Genomic DNA, 27,790 nt, shown 5'->3' with positions numbered 1-27,790 from the left:
GAATATTTTAAATTTTGATTCTTTTATCTGATAGATTAGGTATCTCAAATTGAATAGGCACATGTTTCCTTTCCTTGAGTCACAAAATTAGAGAATTTTCTATCTAAAAGGGACCCAAAATATCATATAATTCAGCCCCTTTGTTTAAAGATAAGGAAATTTAGTCCAGAGAATAGCTATGCAACTCTCCCTACCTGTGCAGCTCACTGATGGAAGGAAGATTATGACCTTAAAAAACGGACTGTGAGCAGAGCAGGTCTGTGAACCAGGTGTGAGACAGTTGTCATCACCAGAAGTCCTTGGTGGGTGCTAGAACATTCAGCAATAAACCTGAGGTACAGCTCCCTAACTATAACTGAGCACACGTTTATCTTCCATTAGATCCCACTGGCACTGACATAACTTGATAAATCTAACAGACTTTAATACTTCAGATAAGAAATAAAGTTGCCTTAGAATGACTTGTTTTGAATCATACGGCTACTTGTAATAAACTACAACCATTTCTAAGTAATTAGTAAAAAAAATTTGAATAAGCCAGTCTGTTTTCCAGTTGGTGGTTTCTACAGTCCTTTTGAAAAATTAGAACATTCTCCCCCACTTCCATTCTTCTGATATTTCTGTTTTTATTCAATAAAACAAAGTAGATGTTACATTTAAACATAAACGAAACCAACTATCTGAAACTTTAAAATGTATCTAAGTCATAATTGAGCCAATGGACTATTTAGAAAATGTGTAGGGAAAACTTTGATGCTATTGCTATAATCAGAGGCAAATACATAGCTTTAAACTCTTTTATTGGGAAAGAGAGGGAATGAATAAGTGAATGAGTGGATGAATGAATGAATAAGCCAAGCATTCAACCTTGGGGAACACAAGAAAGGAAATAACAAGGAAAATATAAATTAGAGTATAGAGGAAAAAAGTACAGATAAACTGAAAACTCTTTGACAAAAATATAAACAAGCACATAACAAAATTTATCACAGAAGGAGTGAAATAAACATATATCGGACACTTAATATGAGACCTAAAAAATAAATCCTTAGATAGAAAAGAAAAAGCCTGGGGTTGTGCCAACGTTTGGATAACAGGAAAGGAAAATCTCCACTGTTGTGGAGAGTTTTACAGAGGTTATGATGTGATAATGATTTTAGTTAAGGCTTTTTTGTTTTGTGTGTGTGTGTGTGTGTGTGTGTGTGTGTGTGTGTGTGTGTGTGTGTGTGTGTGTGTTTTTAAGCTTTCGAAACATTTTAGAAGTTGAATGAAAACAGCTCATGACTCTGGCAGTTAAGAAGGCATTGGAAACCCTAGAAGCTCTTTCAGTAGAGTATACATTAGAAAGCCAGGCTACCAGAGCTCAAGTGGGTAGGAAGAGGCAACAAGAGCCACCCATTTTTAGAATTTTAGAAACTGATCCAAAGGGGCCCAACAGTGAAGCCAGGTTGGGTTTTGATACAGGTGTCTTAAGGAATCTTGAATCTTAAGAAAAATGCCCCATTGCTACTCTTTTAACCTACTAAGTGAGTCTGTGCCAAAAGTAGGGTGTTGGCAACAATTTCAAAACAGTCCCTCCTATGTGGTACTATTTTGTTATTTAATAATAGTATTTATTAGACAGTAATAATGAAAGAATTTGATTACACAAAACCAGTTACTCATTAGATTTGCTTAATGTCTTAACTCCAGAGTTCTCTTACTATTTATTTCAACACTGTTGACACATTGCACACCATTGTTAGTCCAACCCAGTACTCAATGTCCATCAAGTCTCTGACAACTGTATTAATTTTCGTCAGTTTAACACACGTGACTTAATAGTGTACGTCACAGCCAGTAATAATCGTCGCAAGTTGACAAGGATTTCTTGTAAAGAATGCTGCTACTGATATTTAAGATCTGTGTTAGCTACCTTTGGCCAAAAAATTGTCATCCTGCAAAACAAACAGACTGTGGATAGGGTGCTTTACCTAGAAATCTGTGGTTTACAGTTGTTTATATCTGAAAGATGTAGCATCACCTTCAATAGTTGTTTTGAGAAGAAAATGTTCTTCTGGAAGCAATGGGTAGTGGATGAGGGGGGAAGTTGGTTGAAAACAAAAAATATACAAAAAAGGAAAACAGTGTTCATCCCCTTTTAAGAGCTGTTTGGATGAAAAATTGCTCGGCATGAGCTTGATCTATATGTTTTTTTGCGGTTATTAGTAGTAATGAAGATGCATTAACCATATTCTCTTGATAATGCTCTAGCAGTTTCTTAGTACTTTTATCAACATATAAATTTTAGAACTGGCAGTGTGGGAATTTGACTAGTACATTTTTGTTTATAAAAAAGGGTAACAACATTATAACTTCTTCATATCTGTGAATTATGAATCTTGACTTGCAAACAAGCAAAACTAAAATGCAGTAGAACTTCAGTGTCATGATAGCTCCTCTTCCTACTGCCATGCACAAGAAATGGGAATGTGTGCAAGCTGCTGAGTAGAATACAGTGCCAGAGGTGAATGCCTTACTTAATCCACAATTTATGAGTTCTTTTCATTTCATTCATTCTTTTTTCAATAAACGTGGATTGAGCGCCTTCTCTGTGGCAAGCTGTAGTGTCTGTAAATTGAGAATGCTGTACTTCATTAGGAAGCAGCTGGAAACTGGAAGTAAGTGGTGCATAATCACTATATATCCTTACCTCCATTAAGAAACGTTATTTTCAATAATTTTTGGAAGGGCATTTAAAGTTCTTTAAAAATAAAACCCGGTGCAAAAAGAATCATTTGAAAAATGATTTTTTCACATTTCATTGAGCTGTAAATGAATAGATCTTTCCCTCATAAAGCTGAATTCCAGGTTTTAAATTTGATTTGTCCTATCTCCAAAGTAATGTAAGTCTCCAAAACCTAGCCCATAATATTAGCTAGTACCATTAGAGAAAAACTTTATGAAAGGAAGAAGCACAGTGTTCTTTTTATTATAGAACTATGGATCAGTTCTGTCTTTAAGCTATATCTAGCAGTGCCAAGGATACAGCTGTTATATAAAATGTAGGAGAATTACTACATAAGAGCTGCCAGGTAGATCTGAGAGAAGGAAATGATAGTAAAATTCGAGTTAACTCCAATCAAGTAAATGCATCCCTCAAACTTGATTTTCATTTTTCCACTTCTCTGGAAAAAAAAAAGAAAAGCAAAATGAGAGAAAATTAGCTTCTATTAATGATTGGGGCAATAAAAATACAAACATTGGTATTGTCCTGGAATTGGACTACCTCGTACTTCAACTAAAATAATTTATAATCGTAACTGGTCTTCAAGATAATATCCCTGAGATACTTCAAGATTATGAATCATCCAGGAGGTAGTCATTCGGTAGCTATTCCGTTAACAAATGTTTACTTGGTGTCCTCTGTTTGCCAGAGAGTTGTAACACAGATCCTGGCAAACCATGGCAGCCCAGTGAGGAGTGAGCAGAGGGGTGCTTAGGGAGTTCGCTGCCACTGAGGGGAGAATAAAATAAGAGTGGCCTGTCAGCTGTGCAGCATGGACATGATTGGGGATGGGGAGGAGAGGTTTCTGAGCAATGGCCAGGAGGCCACAACCAGACTGTAGTAGGCTTAGGACCAAAGAAGCAGAAGTAGCATGAAGGACGGCTTTTTGAAAAAATACATTGTGAGGAGGAGGAAAAGTAGGAACAATAAGTAGAAAGGAGGTTCAAGGGGTCAAGGATAAGTTCGCGTGGGTGTGTGCATATGTGTGCGTGCACAAGCTCACAGTCACACATACACACACACACCATGGTTGTATGTTAATGGGAATGACGCATAAGGAGAACATGATGATTCAAGAGAGGGAAGTGCAGGGGCAACAATTTCGAGAGATCAGAGGATGGGATCCAGAGCACAAATAGAGAAGCTGGCCATGGCCAGGAACAGGGACTCGTTATGGTAAAGGTGGAAAAACTTAGACTACAGGTAGGTGCCTTTTAACAAGTATTTATAAAACATCTGTTATATGCTAGGCAATGGCAATATAGCAGAGAGACAATCCTTGTCTTTGTGAAACTTTTGATTGAACAGGGATTGGAGGAGATGGACAAATAATAACCAATCAAGTAAAATAGACAGCATGTCAGATGATGCAAGGTGCCACCAAGAAAAGTAGAATGGGGGGTACCTAGGTGACTCAGTCAGTTGACTCAGTTAAGTGTCTGCTTTTGGCTCAGGTCATGATCCTGGGGTCCTAGGATGGAGCCCTGTATCAGGCTCTCTGCTCAGCAGGGTTTCTGCTTCTCCCTCCCCATTCTTCCCTCCCCCCGACCCTGCTTGTGCTCTCTCTTTCTCTCTTTCAAATAAATAAGGAAAAGGAAAAAAAAAAAAAGGTAAAGCAGGGCAGTGGAGAAGGAAGATTTGGACAGCCAGGACTGGTCAGGGTAGTAAAGGTGGATTGCAATTCTCAGGTAGTAGGCAATTCTATATAACTCTAACTGAATTTATTTTGTGACTCTCAGACACATTTATTTTTCAAAGTCAGATTAAATGTGGCCCAATACCCACACGTCAGGGCTTGTGGGAAGTCTCCTGTCCACATTGTTTCATAGGTGCTACCTTCTGTGAGTACCCCAAGGCTTGCCCAGCCCTGTACCTCTTCTTTAGAGCCCTCATCACAGGTTTTAACCTTGCTTTATTAATGCAATTATATATTTCTCCCCTACTAGACTGGAAACTCCAAAAGGGGAACTATGTCCTGGATGATTGTATCCCCAGAACCTAGCACAGTGTTAACACAACATAGGTCCCATTTGTTGAATGAATGAATGAATGAATGAATGAGTGAGTGAATGAAAAGTTCAAAGACCTTTTTCCATACACCACCTCTTGAAGAATCTTATTGTATTATTATTCTGTGATCACTTTTAAGTTCTTACTTCTTACTTCTTATAGCTGATCTAGTAAATGGCCTTTTTCAAAGCAGTTAAAATATCTTTTATACCAATGGAATATGTGAAATAGGGTTGTCCTCTAACTTAAGTGATGTTTCTCCACCTATTTTTTTTTTTTACAGGACCAATGCCAAAGGTGCTCCCCTGAATATAAATAAAGTCTCTAATAGCCTGATCAATTTTGGAAGAAAGTTGATTTCTCCAGCAATGACTGCCCCAGGCAGTGCGGGTGGCCCTGTACCAGCAGGTGGTAGTGGCAGCTCTTCCGCTGCTGTGGTTCCCGCCAGGACCTTAGCAGAGGTCCCCAGGCAACATTTGCAGCAGCAGCACCAGCAGCACCAGCAGCACCAGCAGCACCAGCAGCAGCAGCAGCAGCGACTGATGAAATCGGAAAGCATGCCCGTGCAATTGAACAAAGGTAAGGAAAAAATACCAATAAATCTGAAGAAAACACTTGCAATGTAGCCTGGGATTTCCTCACCTGCCTATGAGGAACCAGCCTCCTAGAAATAGAAATTAATATAATACTTAATTGTAAATAATCAATTGTATTAGATCCTTTTTAAGTTGCAATATTAGGTACCATATTGTTCTTAATAGGAGCACGTTATGAGGTGATTTGTTAAGGTATTTCTTTCACATGCATGTCCTCATATGCTTAGGACTATACTGTATACTCCTGAGTCCCGTGGATGCCCGCACGTTGTGGCATGAACTATCACAATGCAGAACCTGAAAGCGGTCCACTCTGACCCTGCTAACATTGTGTCCTGGTGCTCCTGGCTGGAAGAGAGAATGGGAAACAGGAAGTTCTAACAGTCAGTAATATTCCTCCATGCGGTTGGTACTGGCGGAAGCGCGGGGCTCGCAGCCAGGCATCGAGCTGCTTTACCCCTGAGGAAGACCAGCCAGACCCTTAACAGGGAGAGCAAAGCTAAACAGAACCGCGAGCAGCCAAAGTGAGTGAGTCCACACACCAGGATTTAGGGCTGTAGAATGTCAGAGCAGAGCAAACTCAGGAGACCACGTCGTCCTGAGCTGCCCTCTGATGAGCGGGAGCACCGCTGCCGTGGCGGAGAGTGGCCCCGGCCTCATGCGAGCGCATTTTCTGTGTCATGGCTTTTCTGTGCATCATCTCCTGCTTGAACTTTACTTGTAAGACAGCCCTTCAGGTTCTTACTGAGAACCTGTGTGCTCTTATTTTCCACGATTTACAGAGAACTCTGTATTAAGTACCCCTATTCATAGCAGATTAGAAACAGCTGCATTTATTTTTAGTGGTGGGACTCTGCTATCTATGCTATATAGAAGCAAGAAATAGTAACATGATGGCAGAAAATCTACAAAATTCAGTCCTGAGACCTCACAAAGGACAGAGTCTGTGGCCATTTAGTGTCAGGATGAATATCCTGAACCATGCCTCATTCATGTCTTAAAGGGTTCCCTTGTTCAGGAGCCATGTTCAGGAGCTGGTTTTGAGAACAATCGTGTACCCTTGGATCAGTACGAAGACCTTAAGCCGCATTCCATATACTCTGCTTAAGAAGATTCATCCAAAATTATTAAAAATCTTAAATTGTTGACTTTCCATTGGTAAACTTAAATGGATTTTATGCCCCAATGGTGCAAAATAATGAGTATTATTCAATAATGAGTGTATGTTTATTCTCCCATTACCTGGTGTTACCTGTCATTGCCTAGGTGAAGTATTCGACTTTATATAGTTAGTATATAAGTTTCTATTAGAATATTCCGGTTGCCTTGCATAAGATTATCTCGTTTAAAACTACATTCTTTTCTTCTTCATGTAGAGTTATCACACATGATTTAAAGAAAAGAGGACTTCAGATCATTAACACATTGTAAATGTATTTTAATGCCAGGAGACATGCCCACTTTCAGAATGGAAATGAATGTTATTTTATATATTTCTTAATTGTACTGTTTTATTGTTCTAACCAAATATGATTTCAGTATTGCTTTGATAACAAGCCATAGTCAGTAGTAATTCTAACTGATGGCAGGCAAATGAGTCAGAGAATCTCTTAATGCTGTAGCTTAAATTTTCTGAGGAACCAAGCCAAATGACTGTATAAGTATAAAGTTGTATCTCTAAGGAAATGTCAAGTATTAATATCACAGTAAGTGAGAAAGGAAGTGCATGAGGATGGAACAATTGATGAAAACAAAGTCCCCAGTTGTAAGGAGACAGCAGAGCACTTAAGCAAAGTATTTGGAACATGAGTATCACTAGGGCATTTTGTAACTGATCCCTGTGCTGAGAAAGAATCTCCTTGTTTGGCAGCTCTTCTTTTTATTTCTCTTTCTTCTCATGTCAATCATGAAAATCTTGTCTACCTTCATCTCAAAGATAAATATTCCTGCTACTGCCCCTCCCTGCATAAAGGTGTGAATGAAACAGTAAAAGGCAGAGAGCAGTTGATGCCCGTAGAAGCCAGTGGAGGTCTCATTGACTCACTGGTGAAATGAACTGTAAGCACAGTCCTAAAGCCTTTTGACCACTTGCTTCCTCACCCTGAAGTGAGAGGTTTGGACTGCTCCCCGGGGGAGCCTCCCAGCTCCAAACAGCTATCAAGATGTATTTGTTAACTCCCTCTACAAGGAAAAGTACTTCTCCAGCATTGGTTCTTTATTCTGGTGTTTCTCACAAGTATCCTGCTGTGCTGTGACAGTGACAAGTCTGCAAGTGTGTCCCCTGATCCCAGAGATGGTGAGCACAGTCTGCACCAGGAGGCTTGTGTTGGAATAAGGCTTCTAACTATCTCAGAACGGTCTTCTACTCGGTGCCTTTGAGGAGGAAGAACGAACTAGCCCTTTCAGTGTACTCTGCTGGAGAATTTGAAATTTGCTTTGAAAAATGATTGTTTCTAAAAATGAAAATGTTTATAGTCTTCAAAGGTTAGTTAACTCTGGATGATTTGTGCTTATGTAGGGGAACGGTTGTATAGAAAACCCAAAATTCACGTATATTTTGCTGGAAATGCGAACTACTTTGAATATGCATTGGGAGTAGGGTCGTGAAAGAAGGAAGAGGGAGCACAAATGTTCCTCCATAACTTTCTGGTGGTATTTAATATTAAAATGAGTTTTCAGCCTCTAAATATACACTAATAGGTGATCCAAAAGCAGCAGAGAAAAATGAGTAGCAAGCATAGAATTGAAAATCTCCTTCAAATAAATAGAAAATAGACACTCCATTTATCAGTGAACAGAGAGTTAACTATATTATGAAAATTCAGGACCTGATAAATTCTGCTAAAAGCTGCTTATTGCTGTTTCGAGTGTGTACCTATTTATAGATTTTATTTCAGTTACAGGAGATAAAGATAGATATATATCTCAAAATGTATGTACTGTTAATTGATGGGGACGATATGATTACAACCCAGTAATTTCCAGATGAGCTGTCTGTGCTGTCAGTTACAATTGTAACAAGTAGTCAAGGCACCAAGGGTATGTTACATAATTCAAAAATTGATTCTTTACTGTTGTATAAAGGCTACAGGGGAAGAAAGTCTGTTAGTCCTACATTATCAAACATGGAAAATACGGTGTCTTTTAAGAAGGCTTGGTTTTTAGTTCATTAACTTCAACATAGCTTAGGCCTTCAGATGCCGAGAGGCTGATTCTGTTGACAGTGACTGTGCCTAGTGTTGAACTTGGTCATCCAGGAAGGATATCAGAGAACCACAAAGTCTTCCTTCTCAATGGGAGTATACCTTAAGTTCTTCACAGAAGTACCTCTTGTGCTTGTTTTCCTTTCTTTCCTGTACTTTTAAAATGCACTCCCTTTCTCCCCATTTCCTTTGAAATCAAACACTTCTTTATTTTGAGCATTTCCCATAGGTCCAATTTGTGAATGAAATCTTGCCTATAATAAGTATATCAGGTTTAAAAGCTGTGCAGTTCACAGATTTATTTTTACATGTTGACATTTTAAGTACATGTGGTAACTTATGAAATCTTTTCAATACTTACTATGAAATTAGAGCTTGTTTAGGTATTTATCATATCACTAAAGAAATTGGATTCAAGTTTAGTTAAAAATAATTTCTGTTACAGGAGGAAATCAGCTTCAAAAGAATGCCTACTTCTTAATAAATGCATATAACTTACTTTTGGATTAAGAATTTTTTTAAATTAAGAAAGTATTATATCACACTACTGTTTATAGCATAATGAAATTTCAGCAAAATCTAAAGTTTTCCTCTGCTTTAGACTAGGAGCAATTTGTTGTTGTTGTTGTTGTTGTTGCTTTTCTTGAACAAAAACATGCACAGAAGCTTTTTAGGGAACACTTTTTAAAAATTATTGCCTTTAAAAATACTTTATATTAATTTTTCTGAGATTGTATTTTGTTTTACTGTACTTTTAGTAACTAGATTGATATAAAAGTATTATGAAAAAAAGTAAAGTTGATTTTTTTTTCCTTTTTATGAATCTAATTATTTTTTCTTATGAAATCCAGGCGATGTAGTTACAGGAAGCGATGCTCAGGTTTCTGTTCCTGTCCAGACTCTAACTGACCTCCAAGGTACAGTTACCACGGCAACGTAGTATATCTCTTTGCCCGCAGTCTTATCATTGCCTACTCTAAAATTCCATTTTTCTTTTTGCCCACCCTCCATTCATACTGTTGATCAGTTCACTACCATTGTTCAGCCACTGAGTGGCACTGTTGTTCAGAACAAAAGTCCCCTCTCATGTCATACCTTGGTGATGCCAAATCTGGCTGCGTGTGGGTTTTCTATGAAGTTTGCACCGGCCTCTTTTCTTGCAAAATATGGTCACTCTATATTTTGTGGTTATTTTAACACTATGCTTCATTTGGAAGGTCACACTGAGGTGTTCTTTTTGTTGCATAGGTGCCTTGTGCAAGCATTTAACAGATCATTTCTGAGAGTAAATGACTTATATGCTGTTGGATGCATATTTTTACATGTATTAGCCAGAAATACTGTGTTTTACCTGAAAGAATTATAACTTGACTTGGAAATAATTGTTTAAGTACAGGCTTTGTATCATAAATCTTATTAACAGAATCAAAGTCCAGTGTGACAAATATCTGTGTAGTAATTGGCAATGATTTAAAATAAAAAGAGCACATTTAAATACCATAGCCCTTTGTTCAAAATCTAGAAAACAGGTTTTTTTCAAGAATACATCATAATAGTAATTTACATTTAGCTCCTCCAGTGGAATATTTAAATGTGTAAATATTGAAATTATTGCATTAATCTTTTTATTAAATCATCTTTTAGATAAAATATGCTATAAAAAGGATTTCTATATTAAGGGAAAGCCTAGACTAACTTTAAGAATCTCCCATTCAGGGGTGCCTAGGTGGCTCAGTCGGTTAAACGTCTGCCTTTGGCTCAGGTCATGATCCTGGGGGGTCCTGGTCCGGGGATCAAGCCCCACTTCAGGCTCCCTGCTCAGCGGGGAGTCTGCTTCTCCCACTCCCCCGCCCCTCCCCCTGCGCAAACAAATTAAAAAAATCTTAAAAAAAAAAAATCTGAGCACCCCCCCCCCAACCAGCTGGCAACTTTTTAACAAAGTGTTTTGATATCCCAAAGTTAGTTTGCTAACTTTTTCAAGTTAGTTTATTGAAAAGTAGATCTTTTGCTGTGGAATCTCAGTTTATACCTATGGAAAGAAAAAGTTAAAGGTTGTCTGACTTTTGTTTCTATGCTATTGCTCCGTCCATTTTTTCCTACAGACCGGAGCCACAGCAACAGTTTGCTTTTTGAATAGCATCCTAAAGAGGGGGGTTATATCATTTTGTTCAGATTGTTTCTGTCATAGAAGTAGAATCATCTTACTCACTTATTCAGCAAGTATTTGTTCAGTGCTTACTGTGTGCCAAGCTCTGTTCTCACTGTCTCCTGGCTTTCCCTGTGGCTTTACTGGACTGCTTGGGCATCGCTTGTGCGTTAGATGACACAGGCAGGCAGCCGCAGTCAGGAACCAGCTGTTTTTCTGGATACCCAGTTCAGAATTCCTCCTGCCTGCTGTGCTCTGACAGAGACTGTGTCAGCCTGGTAGGGGAGGCCCCAGCTGCTTTGTGAGACATGACGCCCAAAGAAAAAGCTTTCAGTCTGTGATGACGATTGTGACAACAATGGTAAGAAAATGAGACAATGCCAACCCTGATTTGGAGAAGTCACCTTGTGTTTTCCTCAACATACTTCCTGCAGAGTGTCAAAAAGCAAGGGGAAGTAGAAGTCAACCAAAATAGTGGTGGCAACAAAAAACTTTCTAGCAATCTAGGCTTAATAGGATCGGTAATATGAGAAGTTGGAGAGCTTCCTCAGAGATACCATGCCTGTTAACAGTCTCCTGTATAACATTTTAAGAGTAGATACACCTACAAGGGAGATAAAACGATCATTTAGACTTTCCCAAGTATCTTTTTTCAAAGTAATAGAGTATATTCAAGAAATGAAGTAAATATTAACACTTCCAGTGATTCTTTGTATGTTTCATGAGATTTTATATTTGTATGTTTGCCTTTAAACCATGATTGTGTGGGTTTTCTTATGTTTTTGAAGAAAAACACTGACTATAAAATGAATTCCCATAATTTAAGTGAATAAATAGTGTTTGCAAAATTATTGGAAAGTTCCATTTTACATCTCTCAGTGCAGGTTGTAGTCAAAATATGTACCATGGGAGAATTTGTTTGTCAAGACTTAACTCAAAGAGCTTACTGAGAATTATTTTTGGAAATTGCCTGGCTACCCCAGAAACTTTTTTCAAGAGATATTTAGGAACCACAAAGCTTTAAAATATGAGTACACATACACACACAGACACACACAGACATTACTTCCAAAAAGAATTTAGAATTTCCAACAACAGAAGTATACAAGTATTATCACCTAATGGCCCATTAGGAAAGAAATTCAGATTTCTTAAGTTATTGCCATAAGCATTTTTAATATTTATACTTGTGTGTACATATTATGTTGTGGATATGAATGTACATACATACATGCACACATAAATATCATTGTATAACATTTGTCAGGTTGTTTTAAAAATAAAAAAGGGAGAAAAAGATCAAAAATCTCCCTGTTCAGATAACCATCATTGACTTTTTAAGCGGAGGAGGAGCAGACAGGGAGAGAGAAAGAATCTTAAGCAGGCTCCACACCCAGCATGGAGCCTGACACAGGGCTCCATCTCACAATCTGGAATCATGACCTGGGCTGAAATCAAGAGTTGGACGCTTAACTGACTGAGCCACCCAGGTGCCCCCACTGATGACATTCTTAAGGCAAAACTAAAACATACAACCTTAGGCCACCCCTATTAATTAAAGCCATTATATAGAAAAAAATCCTCTGTTTACTCCTCCCACTTGTTTCTGCCAACCCATTTCCCTAAAAGTAACCATTGTTAAGTTTTTTGTAATTCCTTCTAGGAAAAAAAAATAGATTTTAAATGAAGGAGTGACGTGTAAGTCACATTAGCACAGTAACAGCTCACATGTCTGGAGATGACTCCTCTCAGGACCTTCAAGAACAAAGCTCTGACAGAAATGCCCCAGTGCAGATGACAAGCAACAGACTGGTACAACAATAAAAAGAAAGGCCAAATTAACTAGAGTAGAACATAGTAATGATAACACAAAGGGGTCCCACTCACAGGGGTGAGAAGAGAGACTGAGAAACCAAAAGCTACTCTCGTGAATGACCCTATGTTGGCCACTCTGCTTCTTGATGAGAAATGATCATCATGAAGCAGGACAAACCGTTCCATTGGGTTCTGGATAATCATTTTAAGAAGTCAGAGAAACATATGATATGTAAAAAATTTGGGGAAGCATCAGTTAGCTAGAAAATGCATTTTTGTGGAAAACTTAACTTCCAGAAGACATTGAATAAATGAGTTTTTGGACTGAGAACAAAAGGAGAATTTGCCCTTTACTTTCAAAGACCTCATTCCATTTTTCTTCAACTTGAGGTCACATGTGCCACAGCCCACCTGGCATAGCCCTTACCAGGGGAGGAGGGGGTGCAGCTTTCCCCAGCATGGGCTCTGGAGTTGGGTCTGGGTTTGAATTCTGCCTCTGTTACTGCCTTGCTGGATGACTTAGGGAGGTTACACACCCTCTTATCTGGGAAGAAAAAAAAAAAAGAGCAGCTGGTTCAGGGTGAATCATTGGAAGTTTCCACAGCCCCTGTCCCCCTATAAGGACTCAAAAGTGCTTTCTGCTCGGGTGGTGGTGATGAGGGTGGCACTAGTAGGTGTTTGTTGTTGTTTTTGTTATTGTTTTCCTACTACCTCTGGTTTTCAGAATCAAATAATGAAACAGCCAACTCAACACCCCTGTCTTTCCTTTTCTTAATCATTACTCCTGATATCCTATAACCACATGTTTGCATGTGGGCACATCCAGCAGTGCTTAGACTAGACTGTGGTCAGACTACAGCAGGTCTGCTCCAGGGGCTCCAGGTGCAACCTGCTTCCGCTCACTGTCCTGTGACACTACAATGTGTGTTTTTAATGTGTAAACATCAGTCTTCTTGCTGTCTGTCATTCAAGTCTGTGAGATAACAAAATGTCACCAGATAGGAGCCAGACATATTTCTTCCTGGGTCACTGAGTAAAGTCAAGGAGATCCCCTTTCCATGGCCACAGCACTAGGCTTCCCAGGCCTTTCCCTTTTGGCTCTTCCGAGCTGCGTCCTCCCACCAAAGACCCCCAGGCTTCCTAGCCATGTGAACATTTTGCCTTTGGGTGTCTCGTGTCCAGTTCCTCCAGCTGGTCTCCAGTTTACAGGGGTTCTGCCTGTCCATATAGGAATACCACCTCCCCTCCCAGTGCCAGCACTTATTTCCCCTGGAGTTTCATGAGAGCAAAATCACAAAAACATGATGGTGCTCAAGAAATATTTTTCTCCGTTTCCCCTTTTCGTCCCTCCCAGCTGTTCTATAGTGAGGGCTCTTCATGAGGCCTGTGACGCTCATTCAGTCAGCTTGGGCTCTTGACAAGGACCTCCACTGACACATAGCACTTAGGACACAAAACTTTCATTGGATGTTTCACAGAGGAAAAGAAGACGCAAGATCTAATATACCTAGACACATCCATATTGAGTCCAAATGGCACCTCTGTGCACTTTAGAAAAAGCTCCCACTTCCATGCGGGGGCAGCTCACTCCAGGACACGCATCTTTACAGGTGGAACCCTAGAGCAGGTCCTGGATGCCAGCCGTCCTGCTAGGCAGTCTCGTGTGTGTGGCCTGTGTGGTCATCCTGTGCTTAGAGCTGGTTCACTGAAGTCTGTGGGAGGAGGAGCCAACATAAGAATGGTCCTAAGAGGGAGGAGGACTAGCAAATCTGCAACCCACAGTACCACATGTTAGACTCCCTGCTCTAGATTTGGGAGTCACCGCTGTGCTAGTCACAGTTTATGTGTGCCTCATTCTCTGAAGTGCTCAGCCACACTGAGCCTTTCATGCACATTACCCACTCGGGGTACAAGGCGTGTAAAAAGTAGACGTCTCACTTACAGATGAGAACCGTAGCTGATGGAGGCTCAGTGAATTGTTCAGGGCCCCACAACTAGGTAGCCACTGGGCTTAGACTCAAGTTTAGGCGTATCAGACCCAGCAGGTACCAGTTTGAGGAATTCTGCCTTGTAAATAGCCTTAGGTTCAGCCCTTATAATCTCTTGTGTGGGCAGGTACAGGAGATTGCCTTACTCAACCAAGCTTCTGTAATTTCCTTTCCTCCTTCAAATCTGTAGTGTCTCCCATCATCTGCGGACAAGCCTGAGAACAAAGTGCAGTCATTGAGCTCCCTGGCCCTCTTTAGAGTCTCCTCTTCCCTCTTGCCCTTCTCTCCCTAGGGCTGATGACTGAGAGGGAAAATGAACTTGCATGTAGGGTACCAGCAACTTCTTGAAAGGATTTATTTGATTCTCCTTGCCCCAGAAAACCAGTGAAATAATTATCAAATGAAAAAGAAGCACTCGGGGCGCCTGGGTGGCTCAGTGGGTTAAAGCCTCTGCCTTCCACTCAGGTCATGATCCCAGGGTCCTGGGATCAAGCCCCGCATCGGGCTCTCTGCTCAGCAGGGAGCCTGCTTCCTCCTCTCTGTCTGCCTCTCTGCCTACTTGTGATCTCTGTCTGTCAAATAAATAAATAAAATCTTAAAAAAAAAAAAAAGCACTCTGTGGGACACTAGTATTGGTGTCATTTTCAATTACATATGGATGGCAGGAAGCTCCAACGGGTTTGGTCAGGCTCTGCCGGAGCTAGGTGCTCCCAGTAGTATTTACCGGTTGCCTTGGTAAATACTGTGTTCTCTGTCAAAAAAGACCCTTCCTGAGCCACCGCCTCCACCCCCACTCCTACCACCACCACCTGCTCTTCAGGCTTTTAAGATGGCACTCATACCTCTCATGGCCTGGGACCGGCCAGAGGCTCCCTCTTCTGTGCTTCCAGAGTCCCGTTGTTTACACCCGTGTTTGCTTTTATCACCTGGGATTGCAGGCTCGTTAGTGTGCATACCAGTCTGTACTCCCTTGCACTGCTATTTTTAGGATCCCTTAAGAGCTCCTGCTGGCCGTCATCCCTCATCCTTAGTGCTCAGCAGAGTTTCTTTAGGCATTTCATAAGCTCCATCTGCATGGGGCTTGTCCCCCTGGTGTTTGGTTATGAGTGACGGAATATGTGCGTGCTGGTGGTGGCCTAAGAATTTGGTCTTTATTTAGTATATTTAAAAATGCCTGCAATCTAAAATAATTCTCAATAATTGTCATGAGTCAGGGTTTCTGAGAAATAAACTGTGAGACAAAGATTTATGGGCAGGAAGCTTTGGGGGAGGGGGCGGTGTGTGCCATCCAGGTCAGCATCTGGGGAATGAAAGGAGCAGCGTGGAGCTGAGGGAGGAGTTGGGCTGCTTTGCAAAGCTGGAACTTCTGGGGCTGGGCCGGCCCTTTGGAGTCATCCATCTTGAGGCAAGAAGGCCACCTTTATCCTCTTCCCCCAACCAGTTGCTAGATTGGAGCTAATCCCCTGGGGAAGGGACAAGACCTTAGAGCAACTCTCTTGAGCTGAGGGCTGTTTCCAAAGAGAAATTCCTAAGAACCATCATCAGCCAACACTCCCAGTGGCTGGGAGAAGAAATGCTGTGGCCCTGAGGGGGGAACTTGGGCAGGACACCACAGCAATATATTGAAGAACATGCCTCTGAGAATAGGCTTTCTGTTTTAATGCAACAAAGAAATGATTAATGTTATTCCTATTGGTTAAAAACTTTAAAAGGTTTATAGAGAGCTTCAGAACCACTGCATAGCTTCCAGATTACAAGCTTGTTAAGAATACTTGACTGCTCACCTCGGGAGCTGTCCAGGGGAGGCCTGGGCCACGGACTGTCTCATCCATTTGCCCAGTGTGCCATACCAGTGTTGTCCCCTTCTGTGTGTACAAGGCATGGAAAGGGCAGGAAAGTCTGATAGTCCTTTCTTCTGTCTCAAGGCAAGACTCCTCCTGGTGCCTAGGCTTTTCTTTCAGATGTCCAGATGGAAGACCCCCTTATTTCCTTGGGGGACATGTTCTGGTGACTCCATTTTCTTAAGGTCTCAATGTTTGGGGTTCCCAAAGAGAACAAAAATGTTAGTAAACTAGTTCTGTAATTGAGGGGGAAAAATGTATTTGGAGCAGGGGTTTTCTGTGAGATGTAGGCCAATCAAAACCTTTCCAGTACTACCACTAATTTGGGACTTGATAATTCAGAGATTCTAATAGGAGCTGACCTTAGTGTTATCTCTGAAAAGGTAATTTGCTAAGCAAACTAACAGATGACAGGGTCACAGATGCACCCACTCCGATGTAAGAATCAGCCTAGAGAGAGGCCCTGTGAGCCAGCACCTTGTCCCATTTTTCAGATGCTTCTCCCATAGCTGGAGGGGAGCCATGTATCTGTTGTACAGTTAGTGAAAAGGAAAGACGCTCTTTTGAAAAACTGCTGAAGGATTTAGATTTTTTTAATATTAATGGTATAAAGTATAGTATAATAATTTCTGGTTTCTGTCCCTAAGGATGATTCCTTTAGTGAGGGAAAATCCATCTCTCTAACCTGTGATGTCTAAAAATTAGAACTTTATGATTTTCTGTATGTGTGCAACACTCGGACTATCATAGCGTAAATTACATGTGGAAAAGTATAGCGGCACTTCATGTTTTAAAAAACTGGCAGCTCTTCTGATACATAAAAATGCATGCATTTTAATAACTCCACAGTGGCCTTATGTTGATAGTGTGAACAAAGAAGTATAATAATTGATCCTTTATTAAAGACAGTGACTAAAGTAGCTTAGTAAAAAAATCTAGTGTTTCATTATTGCCTCTTAATTTTTCCTACAGGACAAAGTTCTAAAACCATCAGTTCATCCCCAAGCACGGAAAGTTTGCCTGGAGGAAGAGAATTCACTGGCTCCCCACCTTCATCTGCTACTAAAAAGGATTCCTTTTTTAGCAACATCTCACGTTCCCGCTCACACAGCAAAACTATGGGCAGAAAAGAATCTGTAAGTATTTAAGGACACCTTTTCTTTTATCCTTCATCTTCCTCTAGAGTACTGCATTTGTTAAAACCTCTTTAGTACTGAGTTTTATAAAGGTCTTAACGTGTCGACGAATTAAAACAATTTCATCAAAATATTTTACTTTTATTATTATAAGTTAATAATAGTTTAAGGCCAGTCTGCATCGCACTGGGAGATAAAAGCAGCATCGGTTTAAAATGAGTTGAATTCCAGGTCTCCATCCTTTCTGCCTCTGTAAATGCATTTTTGTCAAAGCCTGTGTTTTTTTCTAAATTGTAGCAAGTAACATTATACCAAATAATAGATTAAGATCTGTATAAAACAAACACAGTGTTTTTTCAGTTTTATTTCTTGAAAAGTAATTTTTTTACCATTTGTTTTAAAAAGTTTTATGCAAATTACTTTTAAATGGTCGTAAACTGATAGCTGCTCTCTAAGATCCTTCGCAAGGAGGGCACTTGTGAGGAGCACCAAGTGATGAATGGAAGTGCTGAATCACGGTATCACACCTGAAACTTAACACAACACTGTGTGCTAATCGTACCGGAATTAAAACAAGAGAAAAAAAGAAGCAAGAGGATTCCATTTCCCACTCTGGTAGAAGACTGGAGGTTTACTCCTCTGGAAAGTGTAAAACAGAATGTCTCTGGACTGAGGGAGGTCAGGCACATTTGAGTACGTTCTACCGGAAGAGGAATGATGAATACATTTAAATACTGAATCTGAGATCCCCAGGCTTAACCCCACTTGCTTCCCAGAATACCAGTACGTCTGTCCCTTCAGGGAGGAAATGAAAAGAGTTTTCTCTAGATAAAAGTTACAAATTTTTAAAAACACGAAGTGTACTGACGTTAGGTGTTCTCCAGGGAAACAGCCAGTTCACGTTAGAGTAAACCCACCCTGCACAACTCTGTCCACACACAGAACTTTATCTTAGCTTTTAGTTCACGCTGCTTTACATGAGTAAGACAGCCAGGGATCACCAGATACTTGAAGAGAGCATCTGTTAGTTAAAGCCCGCCAAAAGCAAATAGAAAAAACTAACTGGGAGAACAGTTTATATAGGGGAAGAAAGGTTCAGGGGGAAAAAAAAAAAGAAAACATTTATTCAGAGAACAACAACAAAAGCTATTAGAAATTAAAATATATCTGAAATGTAAAGCTTAGTAGAAGAGTTGGAATTGATAAAATTGAGAAACGGTCCCCAAGAAAACAAAATACAAGACAGAAATGGAAAGTAATGGAGACAAATAGAAGAGATTTAGAGAACCATCCTAAGACACGCAAAACCTGAAAAGTAGACGTTCCAGAAAGAGAGAACAGAGAAAATGAAAGAAAGGACATAATCAAAAATATAGTTAATTAAACATTCCACTAATGAAAGTCCTGAGTTTTCAGATTGAAAACATCCTAGAAAGTCCCACACAAGTAGAAATAAACCCACACCCAGATACATCACTGTGAAGGGTAGGAACTCTGAGAACAAAGAGATATCCTCCAAATTTGTAGAGTTGAGGGAAAAGAAATATTTTCATCAAAGGATCAGGAATTAAAATAGCTAAAAATCACTCATAGGAACACCAGAAGCAAGACAGTGAGGAATACCTTTAAAGTTCTTTTTTTTTTTTTTTTTAAGATTTTATTTATTTGACAGAGAGAGAAAAACCACAAGTAGGCAGAGAGAGAGGGGGAAGCAGGCTCCCCGCTGAGCAGAGGGCCCGATGCGGGGCTCGTTGCGGGGCTCGATCCCATGACCCTGAGATCATGACCTGAGCCGAAGGCAGAGGCTTAACCCACTGAGCCACCCAGGCGCCCCTAAAGTTCTAAGAGAAAATTACTTATGTCTTTGATTCACTACCTGGTCAAATAATTAAGTGTGAGATTAGAATTAAGCCACTTTCAGATATTCAGGATTCAAAAATGTTTTTCCCATGCCTCCATTCTCAGGATCCACTGGAGGATGTAGTCTACGAAAATAAGGACATACACTAAGGATGGGCAATACCTGAGAACAAGGAAATAGAGTATCCAGAGCAAGACAAAAAGATTCCCGAGAATGATAATATGGGGAGATTCCAAAACTAAATAGAGCACAGCTGTTTAGCAGGTCTAGAGAGCAGCAGGCCAGCCCAAGTTGGAGCAAGTCAGAAGGTTCTAGAAAGTTTTCTCCAAAAAGATGCTATTTGGAGAACAAGTAATATATTTGAACAAGTTAAGAGATTTAAACGAGGGGTGAGTTTGGGTTTGAATTAATGATAACTTTATAGAAACTAAGCCATTGAAACACAGGACAGTTTATAACTCCAAAGAAAAAACAGAGTGTCAGAGAAAGGATGAAAAATTATGATAAGCCTTATAACTGAGCCCTGACTAGAATTTACATAGACGTTATAATGAAAGCCTGTTAACTATTAATCTAATCAAAATCATGTTGGGGTGTGGGGCATCATGGTGAGGATGACTCAGTTAGCTGAGCATCCAGCACTTGGTTTCTGCTCAGGTCATGATCTCTTGGTCGTAGGATCGAGTCCCTTGCCAGGCTCGGCACTCAGCAGAGAGTCTGCTTCAGATTCTCTCTCTCTCAAATAAATGAATAAATAAAATCTTTTTTTAAAAAAATCATGATAAAATTATTTGGAGAAGATTGGGTGTGGGAACTGTGTGTTTGCATGGGGAAGGGGGCGAGCAGGTGGTAGTGGCCAATAAATGTAAGTCTTTATCTTCCACAGTGAAAAATAAGTGTAGTTGTCTCTAGAAAAAGTAAAGAGGGAGCACTATAAGCTAGAGATAGTGAGATGAAAAAAAAATGGGTGAAAGAATTGAAAGTGGTTCCTTCTGGAGAGCAGGAAGTAGAGGGCGGGGCTGTGTGAAGTGTTTTTCATAACAGGCCTTGTAGAACCATTTAACTCTTCAAAGGGTTTTATATATATAACATAGATTAAAAATAATAACTAAAAATCACAACAAAAACAGAATGTAATAAATTAGAAGAGATGTCTGCCTGTATAAAGAACATGTCTAGGAAGAACCAGAATAAGGAATAACAAATGAAAAAGGCATATGGAGACCTGTTTCATTTGCATTCTGTCATATTTTGGCGGCATATGGATTAGTCTACAACACCAATTAATTACTTTTCTTTATGGTGATAACTGTAACTTAAAACTGAGAAGTCAAGTAAAAATAGAAATAAAATAGAAACAGAGTAAGTCGAACTCTCTGTGTAGACCTGTTATATACCAAGAAATGGAATTAAAATTATTAAATTATTATTAAAATTATTATTCAAAATTTAATATATTCTCTAACTGTGGGAAGTAAGTAGGCAGAAATTTTCAAGAGAAAGTCCCGGGTTTTTCAATAGGTCATCTGATGATTTTATGAAATAACGTGGTCCGTGCTCTTTGCTAGGTAATCCCAGTTCTCCCCCATTCTAAGGCACTTGGTATAGTTGCACCTCCTTATCTCCCGTGAGCTGTCAGAGCCACTGGACTAGTTCTATCCGGTGATTGTAAGGGCAAGTGATGTGTATGTATTACCACTACAAGATCTTCCTCACCTCTCCCTTTCTCTCTGCCAACGCATGATAGACACGAAGTATGAGTGAGAAATAGCCTGTATTGATTTATGCTGAGATTGTTGCTTAGCACAGCCTAATGGTGCACAGTTGGAAATGTTCAGCTGGGAACCATTCTCCCGTGGGAGCCACATACCACCAGTGCCACTGCCACCCAGGTCGCACCGAAGCCCATGACTAGGCCCCTATCATCCCTGGGCCTGTCTTGCTTTCATTTTCAGCCCAGTTTGCTATGATACAGGGACATTCCATGTCTTCAGAAAAAGTTCAAGATTGTTTTTCATTAACATCATGATCATCAGTTTCTCACATAAGCAAGTAACCAGAAATTGAAGCAAAGATACTTCTTGTTTTGGATCCCCAGGGCCTTAAATTCTATGTACCTTGCAGATTTCAAGACTCCATAGATCTTTAAAAGTGGCCCAAGATCAAGAAGTTGTTAATGTCAGTTAGCAAAGGTTAAAATAGCAGTGGAAAATAGACATTAAAACAAAACAGTCCGGTAGCAGCTCTCAACCTAAGTGTGGCAAAGTCTGCTTGCAAGTGTGGTTCTAATCATTGAGAAATGATTTTCAAAATCACTGTGTGTGACAAATTTTGGACAAGCATCATATCTTAGGTCATAAACTTGTTTCCTCTCAATATCATCTTTTTCTGTATCATAGAAAGCCTTTCTCTAATCCGCAGACTGCCTCCTTTAGATGAAGATATATCACATTTCTTCCTATCAATGCCCCTGCTTTGGCCATATATTAGAATACAAAACTCAGCTAAGTCTTTAAAGAGGTAACACTTTAAGCTTTGTGCCATATGTTTATGAAAGATGTCACTCTACTTCCTCTCTGAAATGTGAGCAAACTAGTGGGAAGTTTTAAAAATTGACCTTTACTTCATTGTCTGTAGTAGTGTTGTTTTGAGGGTTAGTATTTATCCACGAAGACAGTTTTCCCTCTGCTTTGTTTCCCAAAAGAGCCTTTAGGGCCCACCTAATTCAAACCCTGGTTTTCATCAAGTGCTCATTTTTTAGTCTTGAAAACAAAATTGAGAATTTTGATACTTTTAATTTTCCATACTTTATTTTTCATGATAATGTAGATGACATCCAACACTTAGTTTTCTAGAAATCTATTTTAGTTGGTCATTCATCTGACTGTTAAGTAATTTTTTTACTTGTTTTAGCACTCTTAGTCATGTTCTACAATTGTTGCCAAATCATTTTCCAAGAATATCTTTGCTAGCATTCAAGAATAGGAAAAATACTGAACATAAGAAAAGTTCTAAAATTGATTTGTATGTAAGTTCTAATGTTTAAGCACATCAGCCAAGTAAAACTTTTTTAAAGTTTCTGATGAACTGTAATACGTTTTGCTATGCTTTGTGATAATTACATACCAGTCTCCAAAGATCTTAAGTTATCCATGGTTCAGAATCCTCTCTAAACTACAGGAATCAGAAATTGTCCGATCTAGAAATCCTTGCATGGAACAAGATGTGTAATGAACTGTGCACCCCCTGAAGGCTCCCAGTGCATGAAGGGTTCTCATCATCTGTCTTTGTGACCCCTGCATGCACCCATCATTGCCTTCGGGTAGTGCAAACATATGCCATGGTCATACTAATATAATTATTTTTATAATATGCATTCTTTATGACAGCAAAATTACAAAAAGTGTCAGATGTATGAAAACAATTTAAAAGGTAACTCATAGTTACTTCTGGAAGTATAGAAAACCTGAACATTAGCAAATTACTTCTGATTATGGTCTAGGAATTGAAAGTTAAGACATATCTGTATAAAAAAATAAATGAGAGTAGTCCCAGTGAGGGTGCTTATGGTAAAATTGACAGAGAGGGAAACCCATCGAAAGTTACATAATAATTAAACTAAATAATAATATAACTCATCAGTGTGAGAGACATTATATGGCTTAATGCCAGCGAAGCAGTAGAGATCATAATTAACATGGATTCAGAAAGTAGACAATCGTGGGTTTTCGTTTTTTGTTTTTTGTTTTATCTAGACAGGCTTCATGTGAGAGATCAGACTTGAACCACAAACATATTTCTTTTTTCATTAAATACAACCATTGTTTTCCCTTATGAAAAATCCAGCAACTGCCTAAGACAGATAGTGGTGGTGGATACTGAGTAGGCAGTCAACAATGTCTGTTGTGGGTGTTTTCTTCTCCCTCATAGCCTCTGGCAGAATGTAAAGTGGTTGGGATTATAGCAATTTGCTTGTGGTAAAAATAAAAGAAATCATTATCTCAAATGAGGAAATTTGTTGCTTGTTGTTTCAAATAACAAGAGTCCTGAGATAGACTGGTCCTGGTCTAGAATTGGATGATTCAGCTGTTCACTGACATCACCAACTTTTCATTCTGCCATCCTCAGTGTTTTGGCTTTGTCCTCATCTCATACCCATCATGTTCTCTAGAGGGCTGCCACAGAGGCAGGTATATATCCTGTCATCCCCCCAACCCCTTCCCGCCCATACACACACATCTTCTGGAAAAGTCTTTATTCGGAAGCTACCCAGCAGGCTTTCCTTCTCCCTCCCATCTTATTGGTTGCCCAGAATGAAATCCCACGCCCATTCCAAAATCAATTTCTGATAAGAGGAAACTTTAGAGAGAAGTCTGTGACCTTGCGGAAAGGTGGTAGAAGGATGTACCTAGACAGCTAGATGAGTCATCCCTTAAGTATTAATTGCCAAAATGATTTCTCTAATCCTTCCCTGAAGCATTTGCCTCTGAAAAGAGCCAGTTCTGTTGTCAGTGATGTTTCATTGGTGAATTTTTAGGCAGCTTGAGTTAGACTGGTAGTTGGAAGAGAGAAATTGAGCAGTGGCATTCCCAGGCGGCCAGAATTTTCCTAGTTACCTGATTTCCTCTTCCGTCAGTGATATATACTTCCTAAGAACACGTATTATGTGGAAAGTATTAATTATAACGTATTTCCTGTGACATCTGAGTAGAATTGAAAACTGGCATCTCTAGAGTATATCTAATTATAGAATTTTTTTCCCAATTTGCAAATATATATTTATAATCTGTCGCTGTTGAATCAATAACACTAATGCTAGCTGGATTAAAATATATTCCCATTTAAAACAACCTTCCCATTTAATACAGTTTATTGACATGAATAGGTATAAAATGAATTTAGACACCAGCAGTTTTACTAGCTTCTAAGGAATTACAATCTAAGGCCAAAATGAGCTCAGATATTTGAAGCACAACATTTGGTTACCCATTAGATCTTAATATGAACCTCGTTCACAATCTCTCTGCGCGTGCACCAACTCAGGATCAGGGAAGGTGGACCATATATCTTTGTAGGAGCGTTCCTTCCTCCTATCTCCATCTTTTTGCCTTACCCAAAACATGTAAATCCATCGTGAAGAAATATGAACGTCAAAAGGAGAATCATAAAGAGCTCTCCACTGTCAACAGTTTTAATTTAACTTAGTAAACAGATTTTATAACCAATTTTTAATATCTTTATGCTTCAGTAAATTTCTTTTTAACCAAAATATCTGAAGAGCCCATGAAAGCAGAACCATAGCAAGTAGAGTGCTGAACCTTGACTGTAATGCCCTTTTTAGGACAGTGAGCTGGTGCCCTTCGGGAACAAATGAGACACCTGTTCCCCTCATGCTGGGCCTTCTTCCCCATCATTTGTCTTCATCTCCATCATCCCCATAAAATGCGACATTGCCAGCCTGTACCCATGCTGAACACTGCCTAGGAGGCATAAATAATAGTTGGGGGAGAGCTCAAGTGAAACAGAAATATTTAGAATCCCTGGCCAGAAATTCCTGTGGGTCTGAATCATGCTTAATTAAACGTGTCACTAATAGCATTTGCTTCCTTCCAATGACCTTTCTTGAAATTTGACATTTATGTAGCCTTTCAATGCCACATTGCCTTGGGGACAGTCATTTGGGTCCTGAAGTATACATGTGTATGGCAGGGAATGAGATGGGGGTTTTGAATTGTCTGTGCAGCTGGTCAGCTAACGCCAGAGGCCAAACTGTGGGGATGGCTAGGTTGTCCCCCTTCATCCCCCTCAATGACAGAACCACCCTCTCCTACATCACAACTTCCTGCTTTTAAATCTTCTGCCCCTAGCATCTCATCATTTGTTCTTTGAAACCTCTATGTTAACTTTTCCAGAAAGCTCTATGTTTAATCGACTGAGCTTTAATTCCAGGAGGAATGGCTTTACTCCTGTCATAGGAATACTAGGCCAGCCGAACAAAGGGGAAGAACTGTATCAGACAGGCAGCTTTCCCCTTGCCTTGAAACCTCAAGGCTAAGAAACACCTTTGGATTTTCCCTCGTGCTAGAACTGCTAGGTCAGTCATGGCCTGGGCACCTTTGCTGCAGCTTTCTTTCTTTCTCAGAACCCTGATATTTCCACTCTGGTTTTCAGCTCCAAGATGCCCATGCGTCCGGAATTCATCCATGCGGATGTAGTGCAGGTGGTAAATGCCAGGTACTGCATACCTGCAGCATGGGGAGAAAGGGGCAGGGTTACAGAGCGTTCAGTAGTGCAGTTTGTGCACTGCTCACAAGAGCCCTGCTGAAGGGGCGAGTGGGTACGCTTTGTCCACTGAGCAGCATGCCTAGGTCTGGGGGCCATGTTTGTCCAGACAAGGGGGCATTTTTTCTCTATGCACAGGTAATATCCATTCCCCAAGTCCTGTACCCAAAGGAAGTGACTTTTCCTAATTAAATTAAAAGCATATTTTAGGTTAGGAGAGGTCCTAAGATGGAACTGCAATTGTTGGGAAACTTTTGGACCTCTCTATTTTGTGGCAATAATGATAAAATGTTAAAAAATGGTAATGTGAGTGGTACCAGAAAAACATGTTAACATTGATATGAACAACTAAAAAGATGAGAAAAGAACAAAAACAAAATTCTCTTGACCATAAGAATACTAAGTATAATCATTTACACAGAGTTTTCACCATTCATGCTTAATTAAGCTTCTTAATAGGCATGTCTGTCATTATAAATATATGTGATTAACTTCATTGTAAATTGTATTTGACTAGACGGGAAACTTGTCTCACATAAGCTTAACCTTGGTCTATAGTGTTCTCTGCTTGTGAAGTACAGTTGGTCACGAGCAACTTTTAAAAAATATATGAAAAAACAATAAGCAAGACCCTTCTCAGCCCTGATATTACCATGTGTCTGAAGTATTTAAAATGTCTTGAAAGATCACCAGGATATAATCAAATCCCCAAACTTCCTTTTTATTGAAGATGATGGCAGGGCCCTCCCTTCTTTCTCCCAGAATTGTTACCAACTTAGTACAGTTCTGTCTAGAGCCTTATTTGCAGTCAGAACATCATTTTCCACAGTTACTTAGGTCAATAGATAGAAGCTTTGACAGCAGTAACTCAAAGTATGATGATTTTAATAAAACATGGACAGATTAGCTTTACCCTAAAACGTTATAGGTTACATTTGAAAACAAGAGAAGAAAACAAAAATGTTCCACCTGGAAAAGCAGTTAGGAAAGGGGTCCCTTGACCACTCCCACTCCCACCATTTCTTCATACACCCCTGACTAGACTCTTGATTCCTGGCTTTCTTGGCAGTATTTCCCAATTATTGTTTCACCTTTGATGTTCTTATTGTTCTGCTTTTAAAGTTCCCTATCTTTCTTATTTTGCCTCTTTGACGAACTCTAAAGGATTGTCTGATCTTATTAAATAAACTCATTCCAGCCATACCTTGTCTCTGCAACAGAAAGGACCTTTCAGACCGGCATCTGGAATTGATCACTTTCAGGTGATCACTCTGACTTCTCGATCATCAGCACCTTTAAATTCTTGGACACCTTTCCGAAGTTAAGACAGAACTGTAAGCAAGATCATGAAAGTTTGCAACATTTACCTGAATTCTTTCAAATGTCCCCTCAGATCTACCAAGAGGCCCATTAACAGGAAAGTGTAAAGAACTGGAAAACTATAGCATTAACCTGCCTCACATACACATGTACACCCACCACGTCACAGCCCAAAAAGGGAAGGGGGCCTCATACCCAAAATAATGCTACAATTAATTTATAATAGGTAGGGAGAAATGCTGCCAAGTTGCTTAATTTCAGAACGTTCTCAGTCTAGATTCTAGACAGTCTTTTGGATTTGAAGCATTATTTGTACCGTCCACATCTCTCTCAGTCATAATGATGCAAAGAGATACATCCATAAAATACCAAAATACTTTTGAAAAATGAAATTGAAGAAAATAAGAATGAAACCAGCAATATAGTGCTATTGATAATGCTAATAACATTTATAGAAATCCTAAATTCATCTCTAGACAACAGTCAAGGTTTAACCTCACCCACCTGGACAGCAATAAAACTATAAATACCTATTTTACTGCCCAGGATAAATGAGTGTTGATTTTTTTTCTCAGTGTCTATAGTCAAAGTCACCAACCCTCAGTCTCAATTATGACTAAACTCCTTTTTTGATAATCTGTGATGATTATCTTCAGAATTAGTTTGAAAGTTGTGTAGTCACAAGATCTTTTTTTTTTTTTTAATGAGTGGGTTTTTTTGTTTGTTTGTTTTTTGTATTGTTTTGTTTTGTTTCATTTTGTTTTTGCCAGGAACTGAGATTTAAATTCCTGAGGTGATCTAATGAATTTAAAGACTTTAAATACT

At 39.5% G+C, this 27,790-nt stretch overlaps 1 protein-coding gene across 4 annotated transcripts in view; it reads left to right on the top strand.

The window, feature by feature from the left end:
* Positions 1-27,790, top strand: part of TBC1D5 (TBC1 domain family member 5) — a 543,265-nt gene that overhangs the window by 473,430 nt on the left and 42,045 nt on the right. For all 4 annotated transcript variants that reach the window (XM_080807878.1, XM_080807881.1, XM_080807879.1 and 1 more), the window contains 2 exons: positions 5,061-5,356; positions 17,339-17,502. In XM_080807878.1, the coding sequence (XP_080664004.1) occupies positions 5,061-5,356; positions 17,339-17,502 (460 nt within the window). The remainder of the gene's footprint in view (positions 1-5,060; positions 5,357-17,338; positions 17,503-27,790) is intronic.

Source organism: Martes martes (assembly GCF_963455335.1).
Source record: "Martes martes genome assembly, chromosome: 1".
Lineage (NCBI taxonomy): Eukaryota > Metazoa > Chordata > Mammalia > Carnivora > Mustelidae > Martes > Martes martes.
This window is presented reverse-complemented; position numbering and strand designations above follow the sequence as displayed.